We start from the raw sequence: 25,936 nt of genomic DNA, 5'->3' as shown, positions 1-25,936 counted from the left end.
AGTTTTCACTATAAGTACAAAATATTTTTTTGGACGGACACTATAATTTACAGTTTTTTACCATGTTCAATCTGAATTTTCTTTAAAATAAAAACATCTATATTGATTTTGACTGTTCTACATCCAACTCACAGGTTTATCATTACTTTGAGAAAAAAGATTATTAATTTAACCCTTTTTAGAAGGGAAGATACGGTCATTTGTTCTGGGAATGTCATTTTCGAGCCTGAAACCTGAAAAACAGGCTTGGGGCTTAAGAGGTAGCTTCAGATACAGTAAATACTACAACAGCATAGTGGAGTGCATATATTGTGTTTAATTCAATCAAACAACATAGCCCCAAGGCCTTTATAGATCTAAATGGCAAGTTCAGAACTCAGTAGGCCTACATGTGAAGCTAATTCAACCATCAACATCATTTAATTTAGGTGAAATTATCTAATCACTCACGCAGAGATGCAATCAATGACAGGAGTTGTCACTACAGTAGCTAGGTGGGTTCGAAACCTGAGCCCGCCAAAGTTTTCAGACAATGTCTTCCCCTCTATCTCTCAATTTAACACCCTTTCTGGAATAAAGGCACTCTGGCCCAAAAAACCTTTCTTAAAAAAAAAAAAAGTAGATTACTTTTTAACATTATACTCAAAGGGCCAGTAAATATCACCCCGGGGCCACCAATTGAATAGCCCTGGAGTACACGGTAAATGTCTGGTGTCCTCGTCTCTCAGGGTGGAATGGATGATGCTGTACCAGGGAATGGTGGTGCTGGCTGCAAGTCAAGTGTGGTGGACCTGGGAGGTAGAGGACGTCTTTAAAAGTGTGAAGAAAGGAGAGAAGAACGCACTGAAGACCTATGCTATCAAAATGCACAAGCAGATTAATGAGTTGGTCAAACGCATTACACAACCTATGAAGACAAATGACAGGCGAAAGATAAACACTGTCCTTATCATCGATGTCCATGCAAGAGACATCGTAGACAGCTTTGTACAAAACAGGTATTCTTTTTTTTTCTCATCACACATGTCAGCGTAAGTAATGTGTAGGTGAACTTATATGACAATGTTATTCTCTTTCCAGTATAATGGACGCACAGGAGTTTGAGTGGGAAAGCCAACTGAGATTCTACTGGGTCAAGAAACACGACAACCTATTTGTGCGTCAGTGCAGTGCTTCGTTCTCTTACGGCTACGAATACATGGGGTTAAACGGACGATTGGTTATAACCCCACTGACAGACCGTATCTACCTCACCCTCACGCAGGTCTGAGAATCTTTCCACATTTGTATCACCCAAGCAGAAACGTGTATATTGTCAGCTCGTGATGTCTGTATGTGGGTGTTTATTTGTAATACAGGCCCTCTCCATGTACCTGGGTGGAGCTCCTGCTGGACCGGCTGGTACAGGGAAGACAGAGTCCACCAAAGACCTGGCCAAGGCTTTGGGCCTGCTCTGTGTGGTGACCAACTGTGGGGAGGGCATGGACCACATGGTGAGAAGCTTGAAGAGTACACAGCTGCTGAGAAGTGACTTACACCTGTTCCCTGACTTTTCCCTTAGATAAGACATCCATTCACTATAATCCACCTGGAAGTAAACTCCTTTCGGTTCCTTCGACAAAAAACAATGCAATTTCTCCATAGGAGTTTGGAAAATAGCTCGAAATAAGGTCTGTGGTTGAGACACATTTAAGAGACAGATCACGTTTTGTTCAGCCGGATAATATCCACATGTCTACCCTACTTTTATAATTTTCTAATCATAAATCTATAAGATTTATGATTATAAAATTATAAAAGTAGGGTAGACATTTGGATATTATCCGGCTGAACTCTGTCTCTTCAATTTGTCTCAACCACAGACCTTATTTCGAGCTATTTTCCAAGAGAGGCGAAGTCCCTCCCTTTCCGGGGGACCTCCATGGGACCTTATTTCTGAAAAAGTATGTATTGAAGTCAATGGCGAGAGAAAGATTATCTTTCGATCCCGTTTGAATTGTCCCAAGAATTACACATATGATGTTTGTCAATTTAAAAGATAATTTTGCAAGTCAAAAAAATAAAAATTTGTCGTAAAACTGTGAAGCGAAACTTTTTTTTCTTTGAAACCACTCAATGAACTACATCTCCCGTCTCGCACCACACACCATGACGCCCGTCACGTTGGCATATTTCACTTCTTTCTTTCAGAATGAGGTGAAAAGTATTAAAAGAGCTGAAAATCACTACAAGTCTGGGCACGTTGAGAGCCGTACATACACAAAAGGGGAGTTAGTCGGTTCGTAAGAGCCAGAATGCGGGACCGGGATTCTGGGATTTGTAGTCTTTCTAGTTGCGTATTTTTCATAGTCTTATATTTCAACAGTTTTACGACAAACTGTGACTTTTTTGACATGGAAATGATTTTTTAAGAATTGACAAACATCATATGTGTAATTTGTGGCACAATTCAAACGGGATCGAGAGATAATCTTTCTCTCCCCATTGACTTCAATACATAATCTCCCCGAAATAAGGTCCCGTGGGTCGGAAGTAGATGGGCGGGTCTTCGCCTCTCTATGGAGAAATTGCATTGCTTTTTGTCGAAGGAACCGGAAGTGGTAAAATGCTTACTTCCGGGTTTTAGGACACGTCACTGTGGCACTCTATACTGTAGAATGTAAAAACGGCAACCAAAATGTCACTAATAGAAAATACCATAAAATGATTCGTGTAAATGGCCAAGCTTCTTTGCACGTGAATTGTATCAATCTGCTCAGTTGCATAGTCTCATCTCTAATTTTTATGGTCTGTTGAGTGTGCAAATTTAACTCTGTTGCATTCTCTGCTGGACAAAGGAGTCACACTTTGTATTTGTCACTAGCTTTTTTCCATAAACTCCATTGCATTGTTTGAGGAACCTGCGACCCACGTTACACTTTAGCTGTCTATATGACATTCAAATCTTTGAATCCTCTCCTCTTGGTTCTCAGGCTATGGGTAAGATCTTCTCTGGCCTTGCCCAGTGTGGAGCGTGGGGCTGCTTCGATGAGTTCAATCGCATCGACGCCTCAGTGCTGTCAGTTATCTCCTCCCAAATCCAGACTATCCGCAAAGCTCTCATTCTGCACCTGACAAGGTTTCATGTAAGTATGTTGTAGTTATACAGAACCAGTTATGAATACACTGCAAATCAGTTCCTGAATGTTTCACAGAGAAGGTTATTTGACATTTTTACTAACTTGCTTATTTAGCCTACACACAGTTGTTGAACTCTATTCCCTCTAAACGACACCTTTGTCATTATCAGTTTGAGGGGCAGGAGATCAGCCTGGACGGTCGCATGGGGATCTTCATCACCATGAACCCAGGGTATGCAGGACGCACGGAGCTGCCAGAATCAGTGAAAGCCCTGTTCAGACCGGTGGTGGTCATTGTGCCTGACCTGCAGCAGATTTGTGAGATCATGCTCTTCTCTGAGGGCTTCTTATTGGCCAAGGTGAAGGACACACACACACACACACACACACACACACACATACACACACACACACACACACACACACACACACACACACACACACACACACACAGCCACACAGCACAGATTACATTGTTAGTACGTATATGAGTAATGTATGCTTATATGATATAACATTCACATTGGTGTTCTCAGGATGTTTTAAAATGCAAGGATAATTAATAGTGACTAAAAACATGTAAAATGTGATTATTTTAAGACTAGAAAGAAAATATTACACTCTAGACTTAAAACTGTTTGTCACTTCACATCTCTACACTTGTTCGATTCAGGTGCTGGCAAAGAAGATGACAGTACTGTATAAGCTGGCCCGTGAGCAGCTGTCCAAGCAGTCTCATTATGACTTTGGCCTGCGAGCTCTGAAGTCTGTCTTAGTGATGGCAGGAGAGCTGAAGAGAGGCTCTCCACAGCTCAGTGAGGTACACAATTATTTAATATTCTCACATTAACTTTAGGCTCATTTTCAATACAGAACTGCTTATTTATTCGATTGTCGTCCTTCAGGTATACACTGATGCTTTATTTCTGTTGGGAAAATTATATATGGTATAGATTGCCCGATGCAAGGTTCAGATGAGGTCTTTTTAAGCTGCCGTCACATGACATGCGGTAAAATGACTCTGCGCTGACGTTACTGTTGTTGGTTATTACCGTTTATCATGTGAGGGCAGCTTTAGTGTCTTCCAAGCATCTTACAAAAGAAAGCAATAACTCTGGTTTTAAAGTGCTTTATTAACCCTCCTTTTGTCTTCGGGTCAAATCTGACCGATTTACTACTTTCATCAATCACAATCTTTTTGTTTTGACATCCTTCACAGTAGACGTTTGAACACATAATACAATTGCTGATCACCACTTTTCATTGAATTTTGGATGATTTAGTCAACTTTGTAACACCCATGGTGTTACCGCTCAAAAATGCCGCCATAAAGAAAAGGAATTAGTAACCATCCGGGATCAGATAAAACACACTCACAAACACCCACACACACACACACACACACACACACACACACACACACACACACACACACACACACACACACACATCCATACTCTAGATGTGTTCCCCCCTCCTTATGTGCCCAATCCCCCCATGTGAATCACACCTGCTGGCACTCACAAACACACACACACATACACAGAACAATTTGACACATTTCCCGCTCTTATGTGCCCATCCCCCCACATGGATCACACCTGGCACACGCAATACATGTTCAGTGTCTGTTCTTTGTATATTTACTGCAGTTTTTCATGTATACCAGTAGTCTGATACAATATTTACAGTTTGAAAGGGTGTTAAATGAAATTTGGTGATGATTAATGGTTTTTGTGTTAATGTAATAGCAGTTAAAACAGGACCGGTCAAATTTGACCGCAAACACCAAAGTAAGGGGGGGGGAAACGAAGACAAAAGGAGGGTTAAAGGTTTCAGTCTGGATTAATACCTGACTCTAGATAAATGACCATTCCTTAGCCCCATGTTAAGAAAATACAAGTCTACGTTAATAAACTTAAGCGCCGAAGGTTTAAGAAACATGAAAAGAGGTGAGAGTTCACTGATCTCAAATTGTGATTATGTTTGAGATTGTTAATGAAAAAAGAATAGGTTAATTTGACATGACAGATTTTCAATTGATTTTATTTTGTTAATTTGAAATGGACAATTCATGTAGGCATTGTTGTATTCTACCCTCTCCACAGGACGTGGTTTTGATGCGTGCTCTCAGGGACATGAACCTTCCAAAGTTTGTGTTTGAGGACGTGCCTCTGTTCCTCGGGCTGATCTCAGATCTGTTCCCTGGGCTGGACTGCCCTCGGGTTCGCTATCCAAACTTCAATGATGCCGTGGAAGGGATCCTGGAAGAGCACAAATACGTCATGCTGCCAAACCAGGTTACTCATCTGGGTCTACATTTTATTCTTTGATACACAGGCTGTGTAGTTACATTGGCAAATATGTATTTGGGAATGTGAGTGTTTGGATAATGATTCACCCTTTTCTTCATGCTGTCGGTGGTTTAAGATAGATAAAGTGGTGCAGATGTACGAGACGATGATGACGAGACACACTACGATGATTGTGGGCCCAACAGGCGGAGGGAAATCGGTTGTGATTAGCACATTGTGTCAAGCTCAGACCAAGTCAGTTCACATTGGTTTACATCACCTTCCTGATCTTTTGTGTGAACAATAGTGATATTTATTTTCACTCATCATCAGATTGGGAGACCACACCAAGATTTATCCCCTGAACCCTAAAGCCATGAGTGTCATTGAACTTTACGGTATTCTGGACCCTGAGACTCGAGACTGGACTGACGGGATCTTATCCAACATCTTCCGGGACATCAACAGGCCTACTGATAAAAAAGAGCGAAGGTAAACAAACAGAGAAGTGTTAGCAGTTTTTTAAAAGTGCAGGGTGCGAGTTACACGTCTCATTCATACTATATGAACTCTGCCTCACAGGTACATCCTGTTCGATGGGGACGTGGATGCTCTGTGGGTCGAGAATATGAACTCAGTGATGGACGACAACAAGATCCTTACACTAGCTAATGGAGAACGGATACGTTTACAGAATCACTGTGCTATGCTTTTCGAGGTTTGTCTCACTTTGAAGAAGGCTGTCAGCAAAAAAACCTTTACTGACAATTTACTGCAAAGCAACACTCAGATCAATAATGTGAGGAAACTTCCCCACCACAGGTTGGAGATCTGCAGTATGCTTCCCCTGCTACTGTTTCCCGCTGTGGGATGGTTTTCGTTGACCCCAAAAATCTCCGTTACACTCCATACTGGCAGAGATGGGTAATCGACAGAACTGACGAGGTGAAAAAAACATATGCACCCTATCTAAAACGTGCACATGTGTATCACTTGATTGTATCTCAGCAATGTGGTTTGTTTTTCATCTAGGAACAAAAAGTGCTCAACCAACTGTTTGAGAAGTATGTGCACAGCTCTATTGAAATGATTGTGGAAGGTGTTGTTAATGGAAAACAGGGCCAGAAACTGAAGACTGTTGTCCCTCAGACAGATCTGAACATGGTAGGTTAATCTCATTCATGCAGAATGTTCTCCATTACCAGTGTTGTTCTATCTATGCATGAAGATAAATAAGTCCTATGGTTAACTTCTTGTCCGTGTGTTCAGGTGACTCAGCTGTGCTTGACACTGGATGCACTGCTTGAGAGTGAGAGATTCACTGCTGAAGTACTGGAGTGTTACTTCCTGGAAGCTCTGTACTGCTCACTGGGGGCCACGTTGGTGGAGAGCAGCAGGATCAAGTTTGATGAATTCATCAAAAAACTCTCGTGTCTCAGCACAGTGCATGATGAGAAGGCCCTGGCTGGGCCTGGTGAGATCCCAGGTACATCTTGAATGTGGACTAAATAGAAAACAATATTAAGATCACCCATTAAAAAAAAGTGTTAAAGGTCCCATGTCATGGCCATTTCTACTGATCATAATTCCATTGTTGAGGTATACTAAAATACATTCACATTGTGCAATTTTCCAAACTCACATTGGTTTCTCATACAGCATCTCTGTATAGTATGTGTATTCACTCTCTGTCCTAAACGGCTTGTTGGAGCTCCTGCCCCCCCCTCCCTGTGAGCCCAGTGGCCGTCTGCGAGACAGCGAGACACAGCGAAACCCAGCGCGAAACACACACACACACCCGCAGCCTGGCTGGGAGTTTGTGCTCAGGCTGAGTTCCGCGGTGTCTCGCTGTCTCGCCGACCCCACACCAGTGAGCCAGCTCACACTGTCCCGCTCCTCGCAGCAGCGAGCCTCGCAACGTGCTGCAGCAGAGTGTGTGTGTGTGTGTGTGTGTGTGTGTGTGTGTGTGTGTGTGTGTGTGTGTGTGTGTGTGTGTGTGTGTGTGTGTGTGTGTGTGTGTGTGTGTGTGTGTGTGTGTGTGTGTGTGTGTGTGTGTGTGTGTGTGTGTGTGTGTGTGTGTGTGTGTGTGTGTGTGTGTGTGTGTGTGTGTGTGTGTGTGTGTCCGCGGATTGGTCCAAACGTAACGGCTCCGCGGACGTTACATTACGTCACTATACCCCAAGAAGTAAACAATGGAAAAAGAGAAATGTCCAACGAGGCGTTCTGGGGCAGCATAGACAGGTATTTTCTGTGTTAGAGTTTTACTCACTACAGGGTGTACTTTGAGGGTTTGTGACTCTGCAGACCGTTTACATGCATAACAACCTTCATAACACACAAGAGGACGGGTAATAACCGGAAAAGCATGACATGGGACCTTTAAGGTTATAGTTGATGGTGGATAACATGTTATATTGTATACTATAGAATAAGGGTGGAAGATATAACTAGAGTAGATGTATAAGGATGGTCTTTTATCAAAAAGTACGTCATTTTATATATCATTGCATGCACTTACTGTAGAACAATCTATAAACATGGTTTCTGTAGAATGAATAGATATCATGATGAAAAAAACAGTTATATATTTTTGATATTATTATCTTACCCACATTTATAATGATGTTTTATCATGTCACTTTCTATCCTTTTGTTAATCACACATTTTCTGAATCCATATAGGCTATCTCCCGACCCTGTATGATTTCCATTTTGATGGAACACAGCAGAAGTGGGTTACCTGGAGTTCTCTGGTCCCAAAATACATTTACAACCCTGAGATGAAGTTTGCTGATATTCTGGGTAAAGAGCAAAAACCAAGTGACTGCATTCATACACATGGATTTAAACCTGTAGGCCCTCCGAATCCCTTTCTTCGACTTTAATTAACTGAACCTTCATCTTTGCTTAAGTACCAACTATCGACACCACAAGAGCCAGCTGGATCCTGGAACAGATGGTGAAGATAAAGAGGCCGGTGCTGCTGGTCGGAGAGTCGGGCACTTCCAAGACTGCCACCATCCATAACTTCATGAAGAACCTCAATGCAGACAGAATTGTAATGTCACTATCTAACCTCAAATTTGCTAATTTCTTCTGTCACTTGAGGGGAGTTCATTTCTTACCATCTGTTTCTAGATTACTCTGATCATCAACCTATCATCCAGAACGACTTCCATGGACCTGCAGAGGAACCTGGAGGCCAATGTGGAGAAAAGAACCAAAGAGATCTATGGGCCTACTATGGGGAAGAGACTGCTGGTCCTCATAGATGACATGAATATGCCTAAGGTACATTCTCCAGGCTCTCAGCTCCTTCACTGTGACAGCCCGTGTATGCTTGATATTATGTTAGGAATAATGTGCAGCGAGGCGGTTATTGTTCTTTTTTTCGATAATGACTGCCTTGCTGCACATTATCCCGCTTCTTACACGGCCACATACTAAATACACTAACGACTTGAATCCCAATATTAATTAAAATGATTATCTGTTAATCTGTTATTGGCTTGAAAATTATCGTATTGCTTCCGCTAAGAAAAAAAACGTTACAGCGGCTGAAACTGCGGCAATAACAATTTAATTTAAAATCACGGCGGCACTGATCAATGTTTTCTGTTACTGTCCAAGTCTGTTCACAGTCTATTTTCCTCTAACAAGTCCTGAAACACTGCCAGAGCCCATACCATGATTCTAATCTAATCAGTCTCTTTGTACTTCCGCTCACCCCTACTAATCGCGGAGGAGACGATGAGGCCTCTCTGACCGGTGTTACCTTAATGAATAAGCGAGAAATACGCTGTAATAAGGAATCTGCCATAACAGACCAATCAGAATCGAGTATTCAACTAAGCTGTGTAATAATGTATCGTATGCTCGTCCAGGTCGATAGCTACGGCACGCAACAGCCTATCGCACTGCTGAGGCTGTTATTGGACCGAGGAGGCATGTATGACCGAGGGAAGGATCTTAACCACAAAACCCTCAAGGACCTTGGTTTTATTGCGTCCATGGGGAAGGCAGGAGGGGGGAGGAACGAGGTGGACCCCCGCTTCGTCTCGCTCTTCAGTGTCTTCAACATCCCCTTCCCTGCAGTGGAGTCTCTCCAGCTTATCTACACTTCCATTATCAAAGGCCACACCAGAGTGAGTATTTATCTTTTCCACTTAAATTAATGTCAGAATCTTAATCATCAGATTTGATAAACTTGGACAATGTTTCAGGAATTTGAAGACGCCATACAGAAGGTTTGTGATAAAGTCACCTTGTGCACACTGGAGTTGTACAGCAACATCATCAAAGATCTGCCCCCCACTCCCTCCAAGTTCCACTACATCTTCAACCTGAGGGACCTGTCCAGGGTCTACAATGGGCTGACCCTGACCAAACCTGACAGGTGTGATCTACCACATTCAATTAGACTTTGTTAGAAGTGTATGTTTCGCAATGTAATCGCTTCACCTGATTTCTTTCTGATAGGTTTTTGACTGTCAACCAATTTGTGCGTGTCTGGAGAAACGAATGCCTGAGAATCTTCCATGATAGACTCATTGATGAAAATGACAAAGCCTTGGTAATTATTGTTAATAAGAGTAGTACATATTTACTGTATATTCTGCTGCTTTGACTGCACGGACAAAAAGAACAACTGCTCCTTTTGATCTAATTACATAGGCTCCTCTACTGTATACAGAATAGTTTTGAAGTGTTGTATTCTAGCTACCTTTACCAACATGTGTTATTTATCACCAGGTCCAAGGCCACATAAAGAATCTGATTGAGGAGCATTTTAAGTCCGACATGGAGTCAATTATGAGGGACCCAATTATTTTTGGAGACTACAGGACAGCCCTCAGTGAGAATGAACCCAGGGTCTATGAGGACATACAGGACTATGATGCGTCAAAAGCCCTGTTTCAGGTATTATCAAGTTATTAACTGTCTTGCTAATAGCAATGGGTTAGGGTCTCAGTATAGTTTTATTTTGGTAATCTAAGTGCAAGTACTATTACTCGTTTTTAAATCATTACATGGTTTAGGACCAAAGTATATTGTTGATCTCCTACATAATTACGAGTCATCAAGGTGCCTCAGGTCTTCTGGGACGGGTCTGCTATCGGTTCCGAGAGTAAAAACAAAACATGGAGAGGCAGTGTTTAGCTATTATGCACCGACACTCTGGAACAAACTACCCAAATAATGCATGTCTGCAGAAACTCTTACTATTTTTAAATCGAGACTGAAAACATATCGCTTTGCCGCTGCTTTTCATTGAGCTGCTCATATTCGCACTGCAGGATGCCATTTAAACATGTATTGTATACTTGTTGTGCTTATTTTATTAGCTTTGCTTTGTAATGCCTGTTGTAAAATGCCCTTATATCATGTGCTTTTACTGTGTGTATTCCTAAAAAGTCTTTTAATTTGTTTTGTAAAGCACTTTGAATTGTTGCGTGCTGAAAAGTGCTACATAAATAAACTTGCCTTGCCTAAGTGTGTCATATTACAACAATTTCTAAGAATGAATTCCTGCCATTATCTGTCTTCAATAATAATACTGAAGGACCAAAATGTTTGTGCAGGAAATTCTTGAGGAATATAATGAGAACAAGTCGAGGATGAACCTCGTACTGTTTGTGGATGCCCTGGAACATCTGACCCGCGTGCACCGCATCATCCGGATTGATCGGGGCCATGCCCTGCTTGTTGGGGTGGGGGGCTCCGGCAAGCAGTCCCTTACCAAGCTCGCCGCCTACACCGCAGGATGTGAGGTAGAAAAACACAAGAACCACGACGAGTGTTGTGAAGGGCAAATCATTGTCTATGACGAAAATAGGTCCTTTAGGCTTACGATTACACTTTAAGGAATAGTTCATATACTTGTACTGATGTCATCACTACTAAATACCACATATCAATTTATGCAATGAGGGAATATGTAGACAAGGAAAAATACTTCTAAAATATTATTATTTTGAGCCATAAGAAAAATGTGTCAACGTGATTTTTAAGTCCAAGCGTTGATTCAGTAAAGCAATGGAATATGGACAACTTTTTTGGTAACACAGTCTTCTAAAGCTACAACATAGAGATGTATGGTCTTAGGTCCGGGTTTGTACTCTTTTTTTCTATGTTGTAAACAGGGGTGTCAAACTCAAATACACAGTGGGCCAAAATAAAAAAATCGGTACTAGTCGAGGGCCGGACTGGTTCAATGTTTATTGCAAAACGTATTGAAATTATTGAACTTATTGCACATATTAAACCTGGAACTAACAAAGCTTAAATTATTGCCTATAAAAACAACATTAAACATTAAATAATCAGTTGAGTTCATTTCTTATGGCTCTATCTGCAGCTTTTCCAGAGTCATTTCTTATGATTACATTTTTCCACAGGCCAACAACAGCTTCAAAAAAACTATTTCCCTCAAAGAAAAAAATAAACATGCCCTGTTGTCACAAAAAACAAAGTGCAGAAGGAAACATCCATTAAACTCAGTGTGCTGCTCTGTGATGCTAGTTCAACCCAGATACTTGGCGTCTCATCTTGGGTGCAAGTTCATCAATGTTTGGGCTCAGGCTCTGAGCTGAGGAGACCCTCAGGGTTGAGTGAAGGTGTGCGTGCAATATACCGGCGGGCCAGATCTAATAGTAATTAGAAATTATCCTGCGGGCCGAAATTATGTCCACCAAGGGCCTGATTTGGCCCCCGGGCCCACGTGTTGTAAAACATTAGAGAAAAATAAAGGACGGAAAACTTCAGCATCTAGTGATGGAATCTGCTTTTCCCAGGTGTTTGAGATAACACTCAGCAGAGGATACGGTGAGACAAACTTCCGTGACGACCTGAAAGCTCTGTACCTGAAGCTTGGCATCGAAAATCAGAAGACAGTGTTCCTCTTTACTGAGGCCCATGTTGCAGAGGAAGGCTTCTTGGAACTCATTAACAACATGCTCACCTCAGGTTAGTTATCATTGTTACCTCCTGGCTCACACCATTACTAGTATTATACTATTAGTATTTGTTTTTCTTCAAAGCAACAGCTGTAATACTGATCATGCTCTCTCTTTACAGGCATTGTTCCCGCATTGTTCCCTGATGATGAGAAGGAGGGCGTACTCAACCAGCTTCGTGATGAGGCTCTTACAATGGGAGCAGGTCCTTCTAAAGAGAGTGTGTGGCAATATTTTGTCAACAAGAGTGCCAACAATCTACACATTGTTTTAGGCATGTCACCAGTGGGAGACACCCTTAGGACTCGCTGTAGGAACTTCCCAGGTGAAATGCAGTGTCAGGATTCAGATGATTATATTACACTTTCTTATTTTTCCTCTAACTGTCTGTACTTTTTTCCTCAGGACTGATGAATAATACTGTCATAGACTGGTTCCTGCCATGGCCTCCTCAGGCCTTACTTGCAGTGGCTCAGTCTTTCCTTGGTATGTTTTAACCACGTTCAAATCTTTTTTTATTGATTTGTTATGCACAAGTGTTCTTTTAGTTGAAATGAGGCCTGAAGCAGGAATATAATCCCTGCATTTTGAGAAATTCCAGTTTTGTTTTAATTTAAAGGTGGGGTAGGTAATTCACTTCAGATACACTTTTTGTTATATTCCATGGAATGCTCTTAACATCCCGATAGCAATGAATATCTGAAATGCTTTGACAATAATTACATACAATAATTTCATCTGTGGAAGCCGTGGTGTAAAAAGCACGACCAATCGTCTGAGCCGCCCCGCTAAAATAACTGGATGGCCTACCTGCCTGTCAGCCCTCCATCTGTGCACAAACTTATCTCGTGCCCTCATTGGTCATGTGCGCGTTCGTGTGTGTTGGAGGAGGGGCTCTGTAAGGAAGTCTGAAGGAAGGGGCAGATTTTTTTTGGCTGCGTTCTTTCAAATTCTAGCGCACTCGAGCTGGTTTCTCCATTCTTACCTACCCTGCCTATAATTTTCCACAGGTGAAAGTCCAATGATTCCTGAGGCCCACTGTGCAGAAGTGATAGCTCATGTATGCATGGTCCACAGCTCTGTGGGCGACTACAGCAAGCTTTTCCAGCAGAAGCTCAGACGCTGTAACTATGTTACTCCGAAGAACTACTTGGACTTTATTAGCACCTATTCTAACCTCTTGGAGGAAAAAGACCAATATATTATGGGTGAGAAGATGCAACACACCGTTCATTTGTATGTCTGTGATTATCTGAGAAACTATTTCATAAACAGTTTTGTTAACTCACCTGTAACAGCTCAGTGCAAGCATCTCGGGGGAGGTTTGGATAAACTGAAGGAGGCCAGTGTGCAGCTGGCTGAGTTAAATATCAAGCTAGCAGATCAGAAAGTGGTCCTGGCTGAAAAGTCCATAGCTTGTGAGGCCCTGCTGAACGAGATCGCCACAAACACGGATATAGGTCAGTGAGAACCTGTATCTCTTAACCCTTGGATGCATAAGTGGGTCTTTTTGGACCCGGTGAGGTGGTTTTCTTGAAGTGTCTTTTTAATTACATTTTTTTATCATTTCATATTCCAGCTATTCCTCAAAAAACATGTTTTGGATATCATGCCATTCAAATTTTAAATTGACATTTTATACATTTTAAGAAATTGTAGTTTTTGTATTACTACCCCAAGCTTCCATAAGTGGGTCGAAAATGACCCGCATGCTCTTTCTATGGCATCCTATGGGAACCTTTGATTCTTATCACCTGTTGCTGTCAGGAATACATTCACTGTGGACCACACAGACTACATCACAAGTGACACCTCTCAGGAAGATTATTTTACACAGCAAGATCTGATACCAGTCAGTATAATAATAATAATAATAATAATAATAATAATAGTATATTATATTTGTATAGGGCTTTTCAAGGACTCAACATCGCTTTACAATATAAGGGAAGGTTAGGGTGGGGGGTATAGGACTATCAAACTTGATCAACCGGCATGGATTGATGGGGGGTGGGCTATGAGTAGACAAGAGGAGAAGAGATGAGTTTTGAAAAGGGACTGGAATACTGTGAGGGTCTCATAATAGCGGAGATCTTTGCATCAATATGTTCAAAACGTTTTTTTCAAAATGTAAAAAAAAATTCAAAAATTCAAAATTGTGAAAAATTAAATATAAAATATTTCTAGTCTGAACCAAAATATAATACTAAATACTATACAAGTGATTTTTCTTAACCAAAATGGCATAAAAACACATATTATTCGAATGCGGGTCCTTTTTGTCCCACTTATGGAAGAGTGTAGGGTCCAGTCACTCGTGCATCTAAGGGTTGACTCAGGGTTAAACCGTCCCTTTGAAACTAAACACAGCCATTACAAACAATTCTTTATTGTTCCTTTCCTAGCCGAGGAAAAAAAGGCTCTGGCAGAAGACAAAGCCAAAGAGATTGAAGAGCAGAACAAAGTGATAGCTGTGGAGAAGAAGGAAGCTGAAAGTTCCCTGGCTGAGGCTCTGCCTGCATTAGAGTCAGCCCGCATCGCCCTGCAAGACCTGGAGAAATCTGATGTCACAGAGATCCGGTAAACTCCGCTGCTTACTCAGAGCATCGCTTACATTCTGTCAAACAAATGTGGGGTTGCTAAATCTTCTAAAGTGTTGAATCAAGCCGTGATAAACATGCATAACCTGACTAAATACTTACGCCATCAATCAATGCTATAGCTTTTCCTGCTGTGGGGGAAACTTCTGAAGCAATTGGAAACAGGACTTCGGAGTGTAATAATCAACATTCTTCATCAGCGAAACTAAAGCAATATGGACCCTGAATCTAACTAGAGCTGTCGTCCATGAAATAATGTGCGCCAGGGAACCTACGTCCCTGAACAGTAAACTACCTCATGGGGGCTTGTGCTCGGTCATAAGCTGGCAACAACCATGCGCCCAAGCTGCCCCTCCTTAAGAGAGATAGCAGCGATACCCAAGGCCATAGACCTATGCCGTGGGAAAGGAGACATTGAAAAGAGACAATGATGAAATCTGTCAAAGGTTGAATACCTAAGCAAATGATTCCCTAACACCTGCCTTTTTGATGCCGTTATATTTGACAGATCTTTTGCAAAGCCACCCAAACAGGTGCAGGTGATTTGCGAGTGCATCCTGGTGATGCGTGGCTACAAGGAGATCAGTTGGCAGTCCGCCAAGGGGATGATGTCCGAGGGAGGCTTCCTGCGCTCGCTGATGGAGCTGGACTGTGATTCCATAAGTAACAACCAGGTCATGACAGTTAAAGGTATGTGGGCTTCAAGACCTATGAATGATATTACCCTCGCACTGTGTATGATAGTACACAATGTGCTATCGTTGTGTTCTTTGCCATTTCCTCTGGCTAGGCTTTCTAAGGAACCTCGGGACCAGCTTTGAGGAGATGCAAGCCATCAGTAAGGCCGGCTCAGGAATGCTCAAGTTTGTCGAAGCTATCATGGGTTACTGTGAGGTCGCAAGGGAGATTAAACCTAAAAGAGAGAAGGTACGCTTATGTTTGAACATTCTAACATCATACTCTATGAATAGAAAACCTAATGAAACAGCTTTACCTGCAATACTCTTTCAGTTGGCACGCCTAGAGAAGAACTTCTTTCTGATTAAGCGGGAGCTGGAGCGCATTCAGAGTGAGCTTAACAATATCCAGACAGAGTTGAAAGCTCTTGGAGATAAGTACACAGCTGCTATCGAGGAGAAACAGCTGCTACAGGAGGAGGCTGGGCTCATGGAGAGGAGGCTGATCGCTGCCGACAAACTCATCTCTGGCCTGAGTTCTGAAAATGAACGGTGAGGATGTAAAAGGAAGCAACACACAACACCCCTGCTCAGAGCAGCTCATTTCATTTATCTTAATCTCGTTTATTTCCGCACTTGCCCCACTCAGGTGGACACAAGATTTAGAGGAGCTGAAGCAGCGGCGTGTTCGTCTCCTGGGTGACTGTCTGGTGTCTGCTGCTTTCCTGAGCTATGTAGGGGCCTTTAGCTCTGACTTTAGGAATGAGATGGTTTACCAAGTATGGGTTAAAGATGTGCAGGAGAGAAACATCCCCTTGAGCCAGCCTTTCATAGTGGAAAACCTTCTGACTGATGAGGTAGAAATCAGCAGGTAAGACAATACACAATGTGAGTGTGTCCCATCAGATGTTGGAAATGAGATGTTATGGTAGCAGGTTAGGTGCTTGTTGCATGTATGTGGAATTGTCTCTACTTTGACAGTATACCGGCTCAAACAAACCCTTTGTGACAGATGGGGCTCAGAGGGCTTGCCTCCAGATGAGCTGTCAGTGCAGAACGGGATCCTCACAAGCAGAGGGAGCCGTTTCCCCATGTGTATTGACCCACAGCAGCAAGCCCTTAACTGGATAAAGAAGAAGGAAGCAAAGAATAACCTGAAGGTACAACAAGTCTGTTCATCACTGCTTTAGTGTCCATCCCACTGCTCCAAAACCAGCCCCTTGGAATGAATCCCAACTTGTGGTCCTGAAATGTTCATGGACCTCTTTCTCCAACCTCTTTCCTCAGATCTCATCATTCAATGATCCAGACTTCCTGAAGCAGCTAGAGATGGCCATCAAATATGGCTTCCCGTTCCTTTTTCAAGACGTGGATGAGTACATCGACCCTGTGATTGACAATGTCTTGGAGAAGAATGTAAAAGGAGCAGAGGGCCGACAGGTCATCATGCTGGGTGACAAGGAGACGGACTATGATCCAAACTTTAAGCTGTACCTCAACACCAAACTGTCTAACCCCAAATACTCCCCATCAGTGTTTGGAAAAGCCATGGTCATTAACTATACTGGTAAGATTGTGTTGCATGGCTACCATATGTTTGTAAATGGTGAACTGCATGTTCTAAACGCTTCGTATGTCTTTGTCCTTTGATTGTGTCTGTGTTACGTGTAGTAACCCTAAAGGGTCTGGAGGACCAGCTGCTGAGTGTTATCATGGGCTTTGAGAAGAAGGAGCTGGAGGAGCAGCGCGAGCTTTTGATACAAGAGACAAGCAACAATAAGAAGCTGCTGAAGAACCTCGGGGACTCCCTGCTCAGAGAGCTAGCCACGTCCTCAGGCAACATGTTGGACAACACAGAGTTAGTTACAACATTGGAGGAAACAAAGTCAAAAGCCAGTGAGGTCAGTTAGCGTACGTAAGCTCATGGAATACTAGCTTTTTCACTGAAGTCGTAAATACTGTTTTTTTCTTTGTTTGATATTGTGATCACCAGGTGTCTGAGAAACTAACGTTGGCTCAGAAGACATCCGTGGATATCGATAAACTCAGAGACGGTTATCGACCTGCTGCAAAGCGCGGTGCCATCTTGTTCTTTGCACTGACAGAAATGGCTCTGGTAAACAGCATGTACCAGTACTCTCTAGCCTCCTACCTGGAGGTGTTTGACTCTTCTCTGCGCAAATCTCTGCCTGACTCCATCCTGCTCCAAAGACTGAAGAACATCATGAACACTCTGACCTACAGTGTCTATAACTATGGCTGCACAGGTATATTATAAACATTGAATCATGGAATGGATGGAAAGGACAGCGGTCTGTACTACTGGATTAACAACGTGTCACGTGTTCTGAATTGACCAATCAGAATCGAGTATTCAATTAAACCATGTAATAATATAATCTGAACTAATTGCATACCCATAGGTTTGTTTGAGAGACACAAGCTGCTCTTCTCCTTCAACATGACCATCAAGATTGAACAGGCAGAAGGAAGGTCACCTCAGGAGGAGTTGGAGTTCTTCATCAAGGGTTAGATATTCAAAGAAGTTGAACTTCTCTAAAAGTAGACTACAGTCATTGCACATTAGACAAATGTTTTTTCCTCATTTGTTAAGGTAATCTATCGCTGGAAAAGAGCACCCGCAAAAAGCCTTTTGACTGGCTTGGAAACCAAGGCTGGGAGGACATAGTGAAACTAGCTGAGCTGTTTCCCCCGCAGTTTGGCTCTCTGCCGGACGACGTGGAGAAAAATTCCACTGAATGGAAGTCTGTAAGTGACCAAAGAGACAAGAATCAAAATGGTCATCTTACTTCATCGATGGAGAGTTGACCTTTGACTTTTTCCTCTCTTCAGTGGTATGACCTAGATGCACCAGAACAAGCTCCATACCCCATGAAATATCAGGAGAACCTTTCAGCCTTTCAGAAGCTGCTGTTGCTGCGCTGCTTCCGTGTTGATAGAGTCTACAGAGCTGGGACTGACTATGTCACTGTCACCATGGGCGAGAAGTGAGCCTGTTTCTATTCCAACATTGCAGTTACTGTATACAGTATATCACTCTGTACACAATATATAGAGCATATGTATATACAGTACACCACTGTGTTATTAGACGATGTTAACAGAAGATATCCTTATTTACACAGACTGAAATCAAGCTTTGAGTTTAACTAGATGGGAGGCTGTGGCTCAGTGGAGTAGTGCGCTGAACTTTCAATCAGGGGATAGCAAGTTCGAGTCCCACTGCATCCAGCATGTCGTTGTGTCCTTGGGCAAGACACTTCACCCCAAATTGCCACTGTGGGGATTGTCCACAGTACTGAATGTATGTTAGTCACTTTGGATAAAAGCGTCTAACAAGTAACGTAATGTAACTACTTCCTCTTGTTCCGTTTTGTTTCTGCTCAGATATGTGCAGCCCCCTGTGATCAACTTTGATGCCATTCATGAACAAAGCACACCCTTCTCCCCCATTGTGTTCATCCTGAGCCCCGGCTCTGACCCAGCCACTGACCTCATGAAACTAGCAGAGAGGTCCGGCTTTGAAGGCAACAAGTTCAAGTTCCTTGCTATGGGCCAAGGCCAAGAGAAGGTACTGAATCCCAGTTGTTCATAGTCCAAAAGCTTTATGTGTGGTCAAGTCGTAGAAGTAGTCACACTAAGTAACAATAGTAAAGACATTGAGTGTCATTATCCTCTGTTCCTGTGATTAAGGTGGCACTGCAGTTGCTGGAGATGGCGGTGTCCCGGGGTCAGTGGCTGATGCTGCAGAACTGCCACCTGCTGGTAAAGTGGCTAAAGGATCTGGAGAAATCCTTAGAGATGATCACCAAGCCCAACCCCAACTTCCGCCTGTGGGTCACCACTAACCCTATTACAGATTTCCCCATCGGCATCCTGCAAAAGTCTCTAAAGGTGAAACGCAATTTCTCTTTAGCTTCAGCCGTGTTTTCAGTTAATTATTTTGGATTTGGCTTCGAATACTGGTGTTTTGATGGTAGACATTTTGCAGAGTAACTTAAATAATGATAGGTTTTTTAAGAATGTCTGTCTGTTAACATTTAATGTTGTGTGTATGCAGGTGGTGACGGAGCCTCCCAATGGCCTGAAGCTGAACATGAGAGCCACATACTCTAAAATCTCCCGTGAGACCTTGGCATCATGTCCTCACCCAGCCTTCCGCAGCCTGGTGTATGTGCTGGCCTTCTTCCACGCTGTGGTGCAGGAGAGGCGCAAGTACGGCAAGATTGGCTGGAACGTCCCCTACGACTTCAATGAGTCTGACTTCTCCGTAAGTGACGGGGTAGCCATTTGCAATCATAGAATTTTGTACAATGATAAATGACCACACAATAAAAATATAGTATAAAATAAAATAAAATCAAGCACACCGGTTACCCAAACGCCTGCCGAAACAGGAATGTCTTTAAATTAGTTTTAAAGGAGTCAACAGAGTCCGCAGACCGTAGATGAGCGGGCAGAGCGTTCCATAGCTCAGGAGCCACGGCCTCGAACGCTCGGTCTTAAGGTGGGTACGTGGGACAGACAGTAAATTGTGCATGTGTGACCTGAGTGGGCAGGCTGATGTATATGGATGAATTAGCTCAGCCACATATGCAGGAGTCTGACCGTGCAATGCTCTGTAGGTGAGAGTGAGGATTTTGAACTGTATCCTATTCAACAGGTGAGTATGGAGATCCTGAACACCTACCTGACCAAAGCTCACAACCAAGAAGATAGCGATATCCCATGGGGAAGTCTCAAATACCTTATTGGGGAGGTAAGTCCAACTGCATTGTATTTTATTAGCATATACACATTATGTTTTATATTGCTGGTTGATGCTGTAAATTAAGCAGATCTGTAAAATGTTCAATAGGTGATGTATGGGGGGCGAGCCATCGATAGCTTTGACCGCAGGATCCTGACCGTCTACATGGACGAGTACCTTGGAGACTTCCTGTTCTACACCTTTCGGCAGTTCCACTTCTTCAGCAACAAGGAAGTAACTTACAAGATCCCTCAAAGCGGGCCTGAGAGCTCATATACTGGTCAGTTGTTATGTTCCATTGTTATTTTCATTCATTTACAATCTTTTCCTTAACCCTTAGATGCACGAGTGACTGGACCCTACACTCTTCCATAAGTGGGTCAAAAAGGACCCGTATTCGAATAATATGTGTTTTTATGCCATTTTTGTCATTTTGGTTAAGAAAAATCATTTGTATAATATTTAGTATTATATTTTGGCTCACACTAGAAACATTTTATATTCAATTTTTCACTGTTTATAATCTTAGAAAAAGAATTTACATTTTGAAAAAAAACGATTTGAACATATTGTCCCAAAGATCTCTGCTATTCTGAGACCCAGTATTTATTTATTATTTATTTATTTATTATTATTCCAGTCCCTTTTTAAAACTCATCTCTTCTCCTCTTGTCTAGTCATAGCCCAGCCCCCATCAATCCATCCCGGTTGATCAAGTTTGATAGTCCTATACCCCCCACCCTAACCTTCCCTTATATTGTAAAGCGATTTTTAGTCCTTGAAAAGCCCTATACAAATATAATGTATTATTATTATTATTATTATTATTATTATTATTATTATTATACTGACAGGTATCAGATCTTGCTGTGTAAAATAATCTTCCTGAGAGGTGTCACTTGTGATGTAGTCTGTGTGGTCCACAGTGAATGTATTCCTGACAACAACAGGTGATAAGAATCAAAGGTTCCCATTTTTGACCCACTTATGGAAGCTTGGGGTAGTAATACAAAAACTACAATTTCTTAAAATGTTAAATGTGAATGGCATGATATCCAAAACATGTTTGTTGAGGAATAGCTGGAATATGAAATGATCAAAAAATGTAATTACAAAGATACTTCAAGAAAACCACCTCACCGGGTCAAACCCACGTATGCATCTAAGGGTTAAGAAAGTTGCTGTCATCACTCACAACTTGACCTTTCTATGTGTTACAGATGAGATTGAGAACCTGCCGATGGCCAACACACCAGAAGTGTTGGGTCTGAATTCCAATGCAGAGATAGGATACTACACTCAGGCAGCGAAAGACATGTGGAGTCACCTAATAGACCTGCAGCCTCAGACAGGTGGGATCTGGCACCTTTAATCTCTCTTGCCAATTCATTGAATTCAAAGAAAGACATTGTTACGGTGCTTGCCTCCATATTGACTCTTCAGAAGATCTTCCATGGAAGTAATATTAAAAAAATGTGGAAGTTAAAGATGTTCCATACTTTTACTGCTACTGTAAGGATGTTTACTTTACAATCTTTGCAACCGTGCTTCTACAGTAAGTGCTTTCTCTCTTAAGGCCTTTGAACGCTCTCTCTTGCCTCAGGTGACTCTGGTGGAGGCATCAGCAGGGATGAGTTTATCAGCCAGGTGGCCCAGGACATTCAGAACAAGCTGCCTCAGTTATACGACATAGACGTGATCTGTAAAAAGTTTGGCATGGACATTTCACCGACCTCAGTGGTGCTGCTTCAAGAACTGGAGCGCTTCAACAAGCTAGTGGTCTGCATGCAGCGCTCTCTGTTCGAGCTGCAAAGGGTGAGGAGGAGGGGGAGGACAACAAGATATTGGGGAAACACACACACTGGTGTAACGTCTTTGTGCCTTTCATGGGTTTAGATTTGTTCTGATTGTCTTGTGTCTTCAAGGCTTTGTCTGGAGAGGTGGGTATGAGCAGCGAGTTGGATGAGGTCGCTCGGGCTCTTTTTAACGGTCACATCCCTGCTATCTGGAAGAAGTTGGCTCCTGACACTCTCAAGTCCCTCGGCAACTGGATGATCCATTTCAAGAGGCGGTATGAACAGTATAGCTACTGGGTAAGGAAGGACACGCTATCACGGATCATATGTAGCCTTTGAATAACAACTTGAGAATGTCCATCTTATCTTATGTTATGTTATTGATGATGACACAGAGGCGTGTGGCGCAGTGGGGTAGTGCGTTGGTGTTCGGATCAGGGGAGCACAGGTTCAAACCCCACTGCAGTCAGCATGTCGTTGTGTCCCTGGGCAAGAAACTTCCCCCCAAATTGCTCCTGTGGGGATAAAAGCGTCTAACAAGTAATGTACTGTATCTGGGTATCTTGTGTCCACCAGGTGGAGAAGGGAGAGCCAAAGGTGATGTGGCTGTCTGGACTCCACATCCCAGAGTCCTACCTGACTGCCCTGGTTCAAACCGCTTGCAGGAAAAATGGTTGGCCTCTGGACCTTTCCACGCTGTACACAGAGGTCACTCAGTACCGTAGTGAGGACGAGATTAGTGACAAACCTGGACAGGGTAATTAAATACCTCTCACAGTTTGCTAAGTGATTATAAGGGATGAGGTGTAAGGGGCTCATGGTGTTTTTCCCTGCAGGTTGCTATGTGTCTGGCCTGTATCTAGAGGGAGCCGACTGGGACATGGAGAATGGCTGCCTGGTGAAGAGTCAACCAAAGGTTCTGGTTGTTGAACTTCCCATCCTCAAAGTCATCCCCATAGAAGCTAGTCGCCTGAGATTACAGGTGTGGACCAACAAAGACCTCCAAACAGTACCTCACTATTTACATTTCTTCCCCCTCTAACTCATGTGCATATCGGTGTGTTCTTTTCCGCAGAATACATTACGGACACCAGTGTACACCACTTCTCTGCGCAGGAATGCAATGAGTGTGGGGTTGGTGTTTGAGGCAGACCTGTTCACCACCATGCACCTCTCCCACTGGGTGCTCCGGGGCGTCTGTCTATGCCTCAACTCTGACTGAAGATGGGCTTCATTGAGCTGTTCAGCTTTCACACAATTTGTTCAGACATGCTGATTATTCATAATTAATAGCAGCTTTCTTTAAGAGAAAACACACTTTGCCTTTGATTTATTGGAAAACAAATCAGTTATGAGAAAAGAGTTTTAAAAGTTGATAGATGCACAAAAGAAAACTGCAATTTTGACTCGTATTTTTTTACATTTTTGTATCACTAGATGGCAGCACACATCAGTACTGAGCTCTTCACTCTGGGCAGTAGCAACAGGGGTTTGTTTTGGCTGCTACAGTGCGCTAAAGTGCCAGCAGGCTATGGTGGCTCATCTTTCAGGCCTACTAGTCTTTTACCTTTGTATTTATGAATAAATGTTTGCAGATAATTTAAAATCATGTCTATCTGTCTTTCTTGAACGAAATAACCAATACATCTGTATATTCCTAAAAAGGACAGCTGAGCAGATGCTGGATGCCCTGCTGAGATTGTGAAGGGAACACAATCTGCTGCATACAGTGGAAAATTAACCATTGACCAAAGGCTGCTGAAGTTTTCCACTTTACCCAAGTATCTTTTCAGCTGTTCTCTGCAGTAAAGGTAGCAGTGTGTGCTTTGCTGCAAACAGATCTAGTGCAGCACTGAGTAATCGAGGCTGCTGAGGTCTGCATGCCAAAGCAGGTGAGAAATTAACTCTTAAAATCAGACAGCCCCCGCAGGATCGGGCTGATAGTGTGGCAGTGAGGTCACAGAAAGGCAGATTTTATTAAGTTATAATGTGTGCAACATACATTTATGATCATGTAGCCTGAGCTGTGTATGTGCTGCTCTAATTATGGATATGCTGGTCCGACTATCTCCTATAGGCTGAAATCAGCAACATGAAAATGTGTGTTAACAATGAGGTTTCTTTATATGAGAGGCCTTTCCTCATGACGTCACTGTCTTGCGTGTGATTACTGTATTATGTAGCCTTTAAGACCCCGCTCTGAATGGCTGAGGGTAAAGGTTAGTCAGGCCCACTCTCAGCTCTTTACTGGTGTGACTATCATAAAGAGTGAAGATTAGGACACGTTTATGACCTAACACAGGAGGGGAGGAATGTGTTTCCCTTTTGAAAAGAGGGAAAGAATGGTATGTTGTTTAATGAACCTACACTTCATATGAGTAAGCAGATTATCATTAAGTGCTCAGACAATAATGCAGCTCTTTTTGAGGAAATTATGGAATCAGGAGTGAAACAATAATACGGGATAAAGGGAAAGGAATCCTCTCAATGGAAATGGCCCCCGTCCCTCTCCTCAGAGGTCAAAATTATTTTCAGCTGCTCGTGACTGGAGGGATTTACGTTTACCCTAAACTGCTGCAGTTCCTGTTGGCACTATTGCCTGAGCCAAGCGGCCTCATAACATACTGTGGGTGCCCTGAAACAAAAACTCTGACACACAACTTTCCAGACCTCCCCCTACCCCCCAATCCCTAACAGTTTCCGTTTATGTTATTGAGAGCAGGTGGGTTTACTCAATCCCATTTGAGGGCATGGATGTTTGCCACCTTCTTATTGTAGTATAGGGGGTGATTAGTGCCAGTCTGACTGACTGTGAGTGTCAAAGTGTTAACACCATCACTCACGAGCTGAACATAATCTAAACTACAGCCAGTGACAAAACTCTTTGCTGCATCTTTTGCAGCTGGCGGGACTTGCAGCTCCGCCCATGGGGCCCGAGAGGTGTAGTCACCCCCAACCGCAGATATACATCTTGGGCCCCAGTTTCTGGTTGCAGTGCCAGCCAGGTGTTTGGTTTGGAGCAGAGCCGCAGCGTTTTGGTTACAGGCTGTTTTAAAACCTATGTCCCACATGTCCCACATGTTTGGGTTGGTGGAGGACGGTTACAGTAACCTCAACTATTCTCCTGCCACTGTCTATATGATGGCTTTTACAGAGAGGCTACAGACAACTGCTAAACACAACCACGGGGGGGGGGGGGGGGGGCACATCATGCAGATAGATGTGGAGATACTGTAGATGTATGGATGCATAGATAGATACAAAAATACATGCAGTTGTTGATATTAACTAAGTACATGTACTCAAGTATTTTTGCTTTAAGTTCTTTTTTGACATATTTGTACTTAATTTGAGTATTTCCATTTGTTGCTTCTTTATACTTCTACTCCACTACGTTTCAGATGCAGATATTGTACTTTTTACTCCATTACAATTATTTAACAGTTTTTAACATTTACTTTGTACATATCAAATATCTGATATGCTGATAGGGTATAATGCAGTACCATACTACTCATCTACACAGCATTTCAAGTATCTAAATGTGGACCACATTGATGAACTACAACACTAAAATGCTCTTCCATGTTTTAAAACAGCATAATACAATACTGTGAAAAAATTAAGAGAAACGAGTAGCCTACTTTTAAAACTTGAATTTAGCAAAAAATGCTATAGCCTACTGATTCATCTGTAAATGGCCATTGTGCATAATAAGAACTT

At 42.6% G+C, this 25,936-nt stretch overlaps 1 protein-coding gene across 1 annotated transcript in view; it reads left to right on the top strand.

The window, feature by feature from the left end:
• The window catches only part of dnah10 (dynein axonemal heavy chain 10), a 38,094-nt gene extending 14,291 nt beyond the window's left edge, over positions 1 to 23,803 (top strand). Inside the window, exons 30-78 of the mRNA XM_079688836.1 lie at positions 729 to 998; positions 1,081 to 1,264; positions 1,359 to 1,493; positions 2,973 to 3,125; positions 3,290 to 3,478; positions 3,793 to 3,939; positions 5,228 to 5,419; positions 5,550 to 5,668; positions 5,747 to 5,905; positions 5,996 to 6,131; positions 6,236 to 6,358; positions 6,446 to 6,577; positions 6,683 to 6,899; positions 8,096 to 8,215; positions 8,326 to 8,471; positions 8,552 to 8,704; positions 9,298 to 9,558; positions 9,637 to 9,809; positions 9,893 to 9,986; positions 10,166 to 10,333; positions 10,996 to 11,184; positions 12,208 to 12,379; positions 12,491 to 12,694; positions 12,775 to 12,855; positions 13,380 to 13,577; positions 13,668 to 13,829; positions 14,775 to 14,949; positions 15,478 to 15,659; positions 15,760 to 15,896; positions 15,981 to 16,198; positions 16,296 to 16,517; positions 16,659 to 16,806; positions 16,934 to 17,213; positions 17,318 to 17,547; positions 17,640 to 17,913; positions 18,070 to 18,174; positions 18,261 to 18,415; positions 18,500 to 18,654; positions 19,055 to 19,238; positions 19,361 to 19,561; positions 19,728 to 19,937; positions 20,331 to 20,426; positions 20,526 to 20,697; positions 21,638 to 21,769; positions 22,021 to 22,232; positions 22,343 to 22,510; positions 22,790 to 22,970; positions 23,050 to 23,195; positions 23,289 to 23,803. Of these exons, the coding sequence (XP_079544962.1) occupies positions 729 to 998; positions 1,081 to 1,264; positions 1,359 to 1,493; positions 2,973 to 3,125; positions 3,290 to 3,478; positions 3,793 to 3,939; positions 5,228 to 5,419; positions 5,550 to 5,668; positions 5,747 to 5,905; positions 5,996 to 6,131; positions 6,236 to 6,358; positions 6,446 to 6,577; positions 6,683 to 6,899; positions 8,096 to 8,215; positions 8,326 to 8,471; positions 8,552 to 8,704; positions 9,298 to 9,558; positions 9,637 to 9,809; positions 9,893 to 9,986; positions 10,166 to 10,333; positions 10,996 to 11,184; positions 12,208 to 12,379; positions 12,491 to 12,694; positions 12,775 to 12,855; positions 13,380 to 13,577; positions 13,668 to 13,829; positions 14,775 to 14,949; positions 15,478 to 15,659; positions 15,760 to 15,896; positions 15,981 to 16,198; positions 16,296 to 16,517; positions 16,659 to 16,806; positions 16,934 to 17,213; positions 17,318 to 17,547; positions 17,640 to 17,913; positions 18,070 to 18,174; positions 18,261 to 18,415; positions 18,500 to 18,654; positions 19,055 to 19,238; positions 19,361 to 19,561; positions 19,728 to 19,937; positions 20,331 to 20,426; positions 20,526 to 20,697; positions 21,638 to 21,769; positions 22,021 to 22,232; positions 22,343 to 22,510; positions 22,790 to 22,970; positions 23,050 to 23,195; positions 23,289 to 23,435 (8,407 nt within the window). The 3' untranslated portion in view covers positions 23,436 to 23,803. The remainder of the gene's footprint in view (positions 1 to 728; positions 999 to 1,080; positions 1,265 to 1,358; positions 1,494 to 2,972; positions 3,126 to 3,289; positions 3,479 to 3,792; positions 3,940 to 5,227; positions 5,420 to 5,549; positions 5,669 to 5,746; positions 5,906 to 5,995; positions 6,132 to 6,235; positions 6,359 to 6,445; positions 6,578 to 6,682; positions 6,900 to 8,095; positions 8,216 to 8,325; positions 8,472 to 8,551; positions 8,705 to 9,297; positions 9,559 to 9,636; positions 9,810 to 9,892; positions 9,987 to 10,165; positions 10,334 to 10,995; positions 11,185 to 12,207; positions 12,380 to 12,490; positions 12,695 to 12,774; positions 12,856 to 13,379; positions 13,578 to 13,667; positions 13,830 to 14,774; positions 14,950 to 15,477; positions 15,660 to 15,759; positions 15,897 to 15,980; positions 16,199 to 16,295; positions 16,518 to 16,658; positions 16,807 to 16,933; positions 17,214 to 17,317; positions 17,548 to 17,639; positions 17,914 to 18,069; positions 18,175 to 18,260; positions 18,416 to 18,499; positions 18,655 to 19,054; positions 19,239 to 19,360; positions 19,562 to 19,727; positions 19,938 to 20,330; positions 20,427 to 20,525; positions 20,698 to 21,637; positions 21,770 to 22,020; positions 22,233 to 22,342; positions 22,511 to 22,789; positions 22,971 to 23,049; positions 23,196 to 23,288) is intronic.
• The last annotated feature ends 2,133 nt before the right edge of the window (positions 23,804 to 25,936 follow it).

The sequence above is a fragment of the Notothenia rossii genome, assembly GCF_949606895.1.
Source record: "Notothenia rossii genome assembly, chromosome: 6".
NCBI lineage: Eukaryota > Metazoa > Chordata > Actinopteri > Perciformes > Nototheniidae > Notothenia > Notothenia rossii.
Note: the sequence above shows the minus strand (reverse complement) of the source record. Positions and strands in the feature narration are given on the sequence as shown.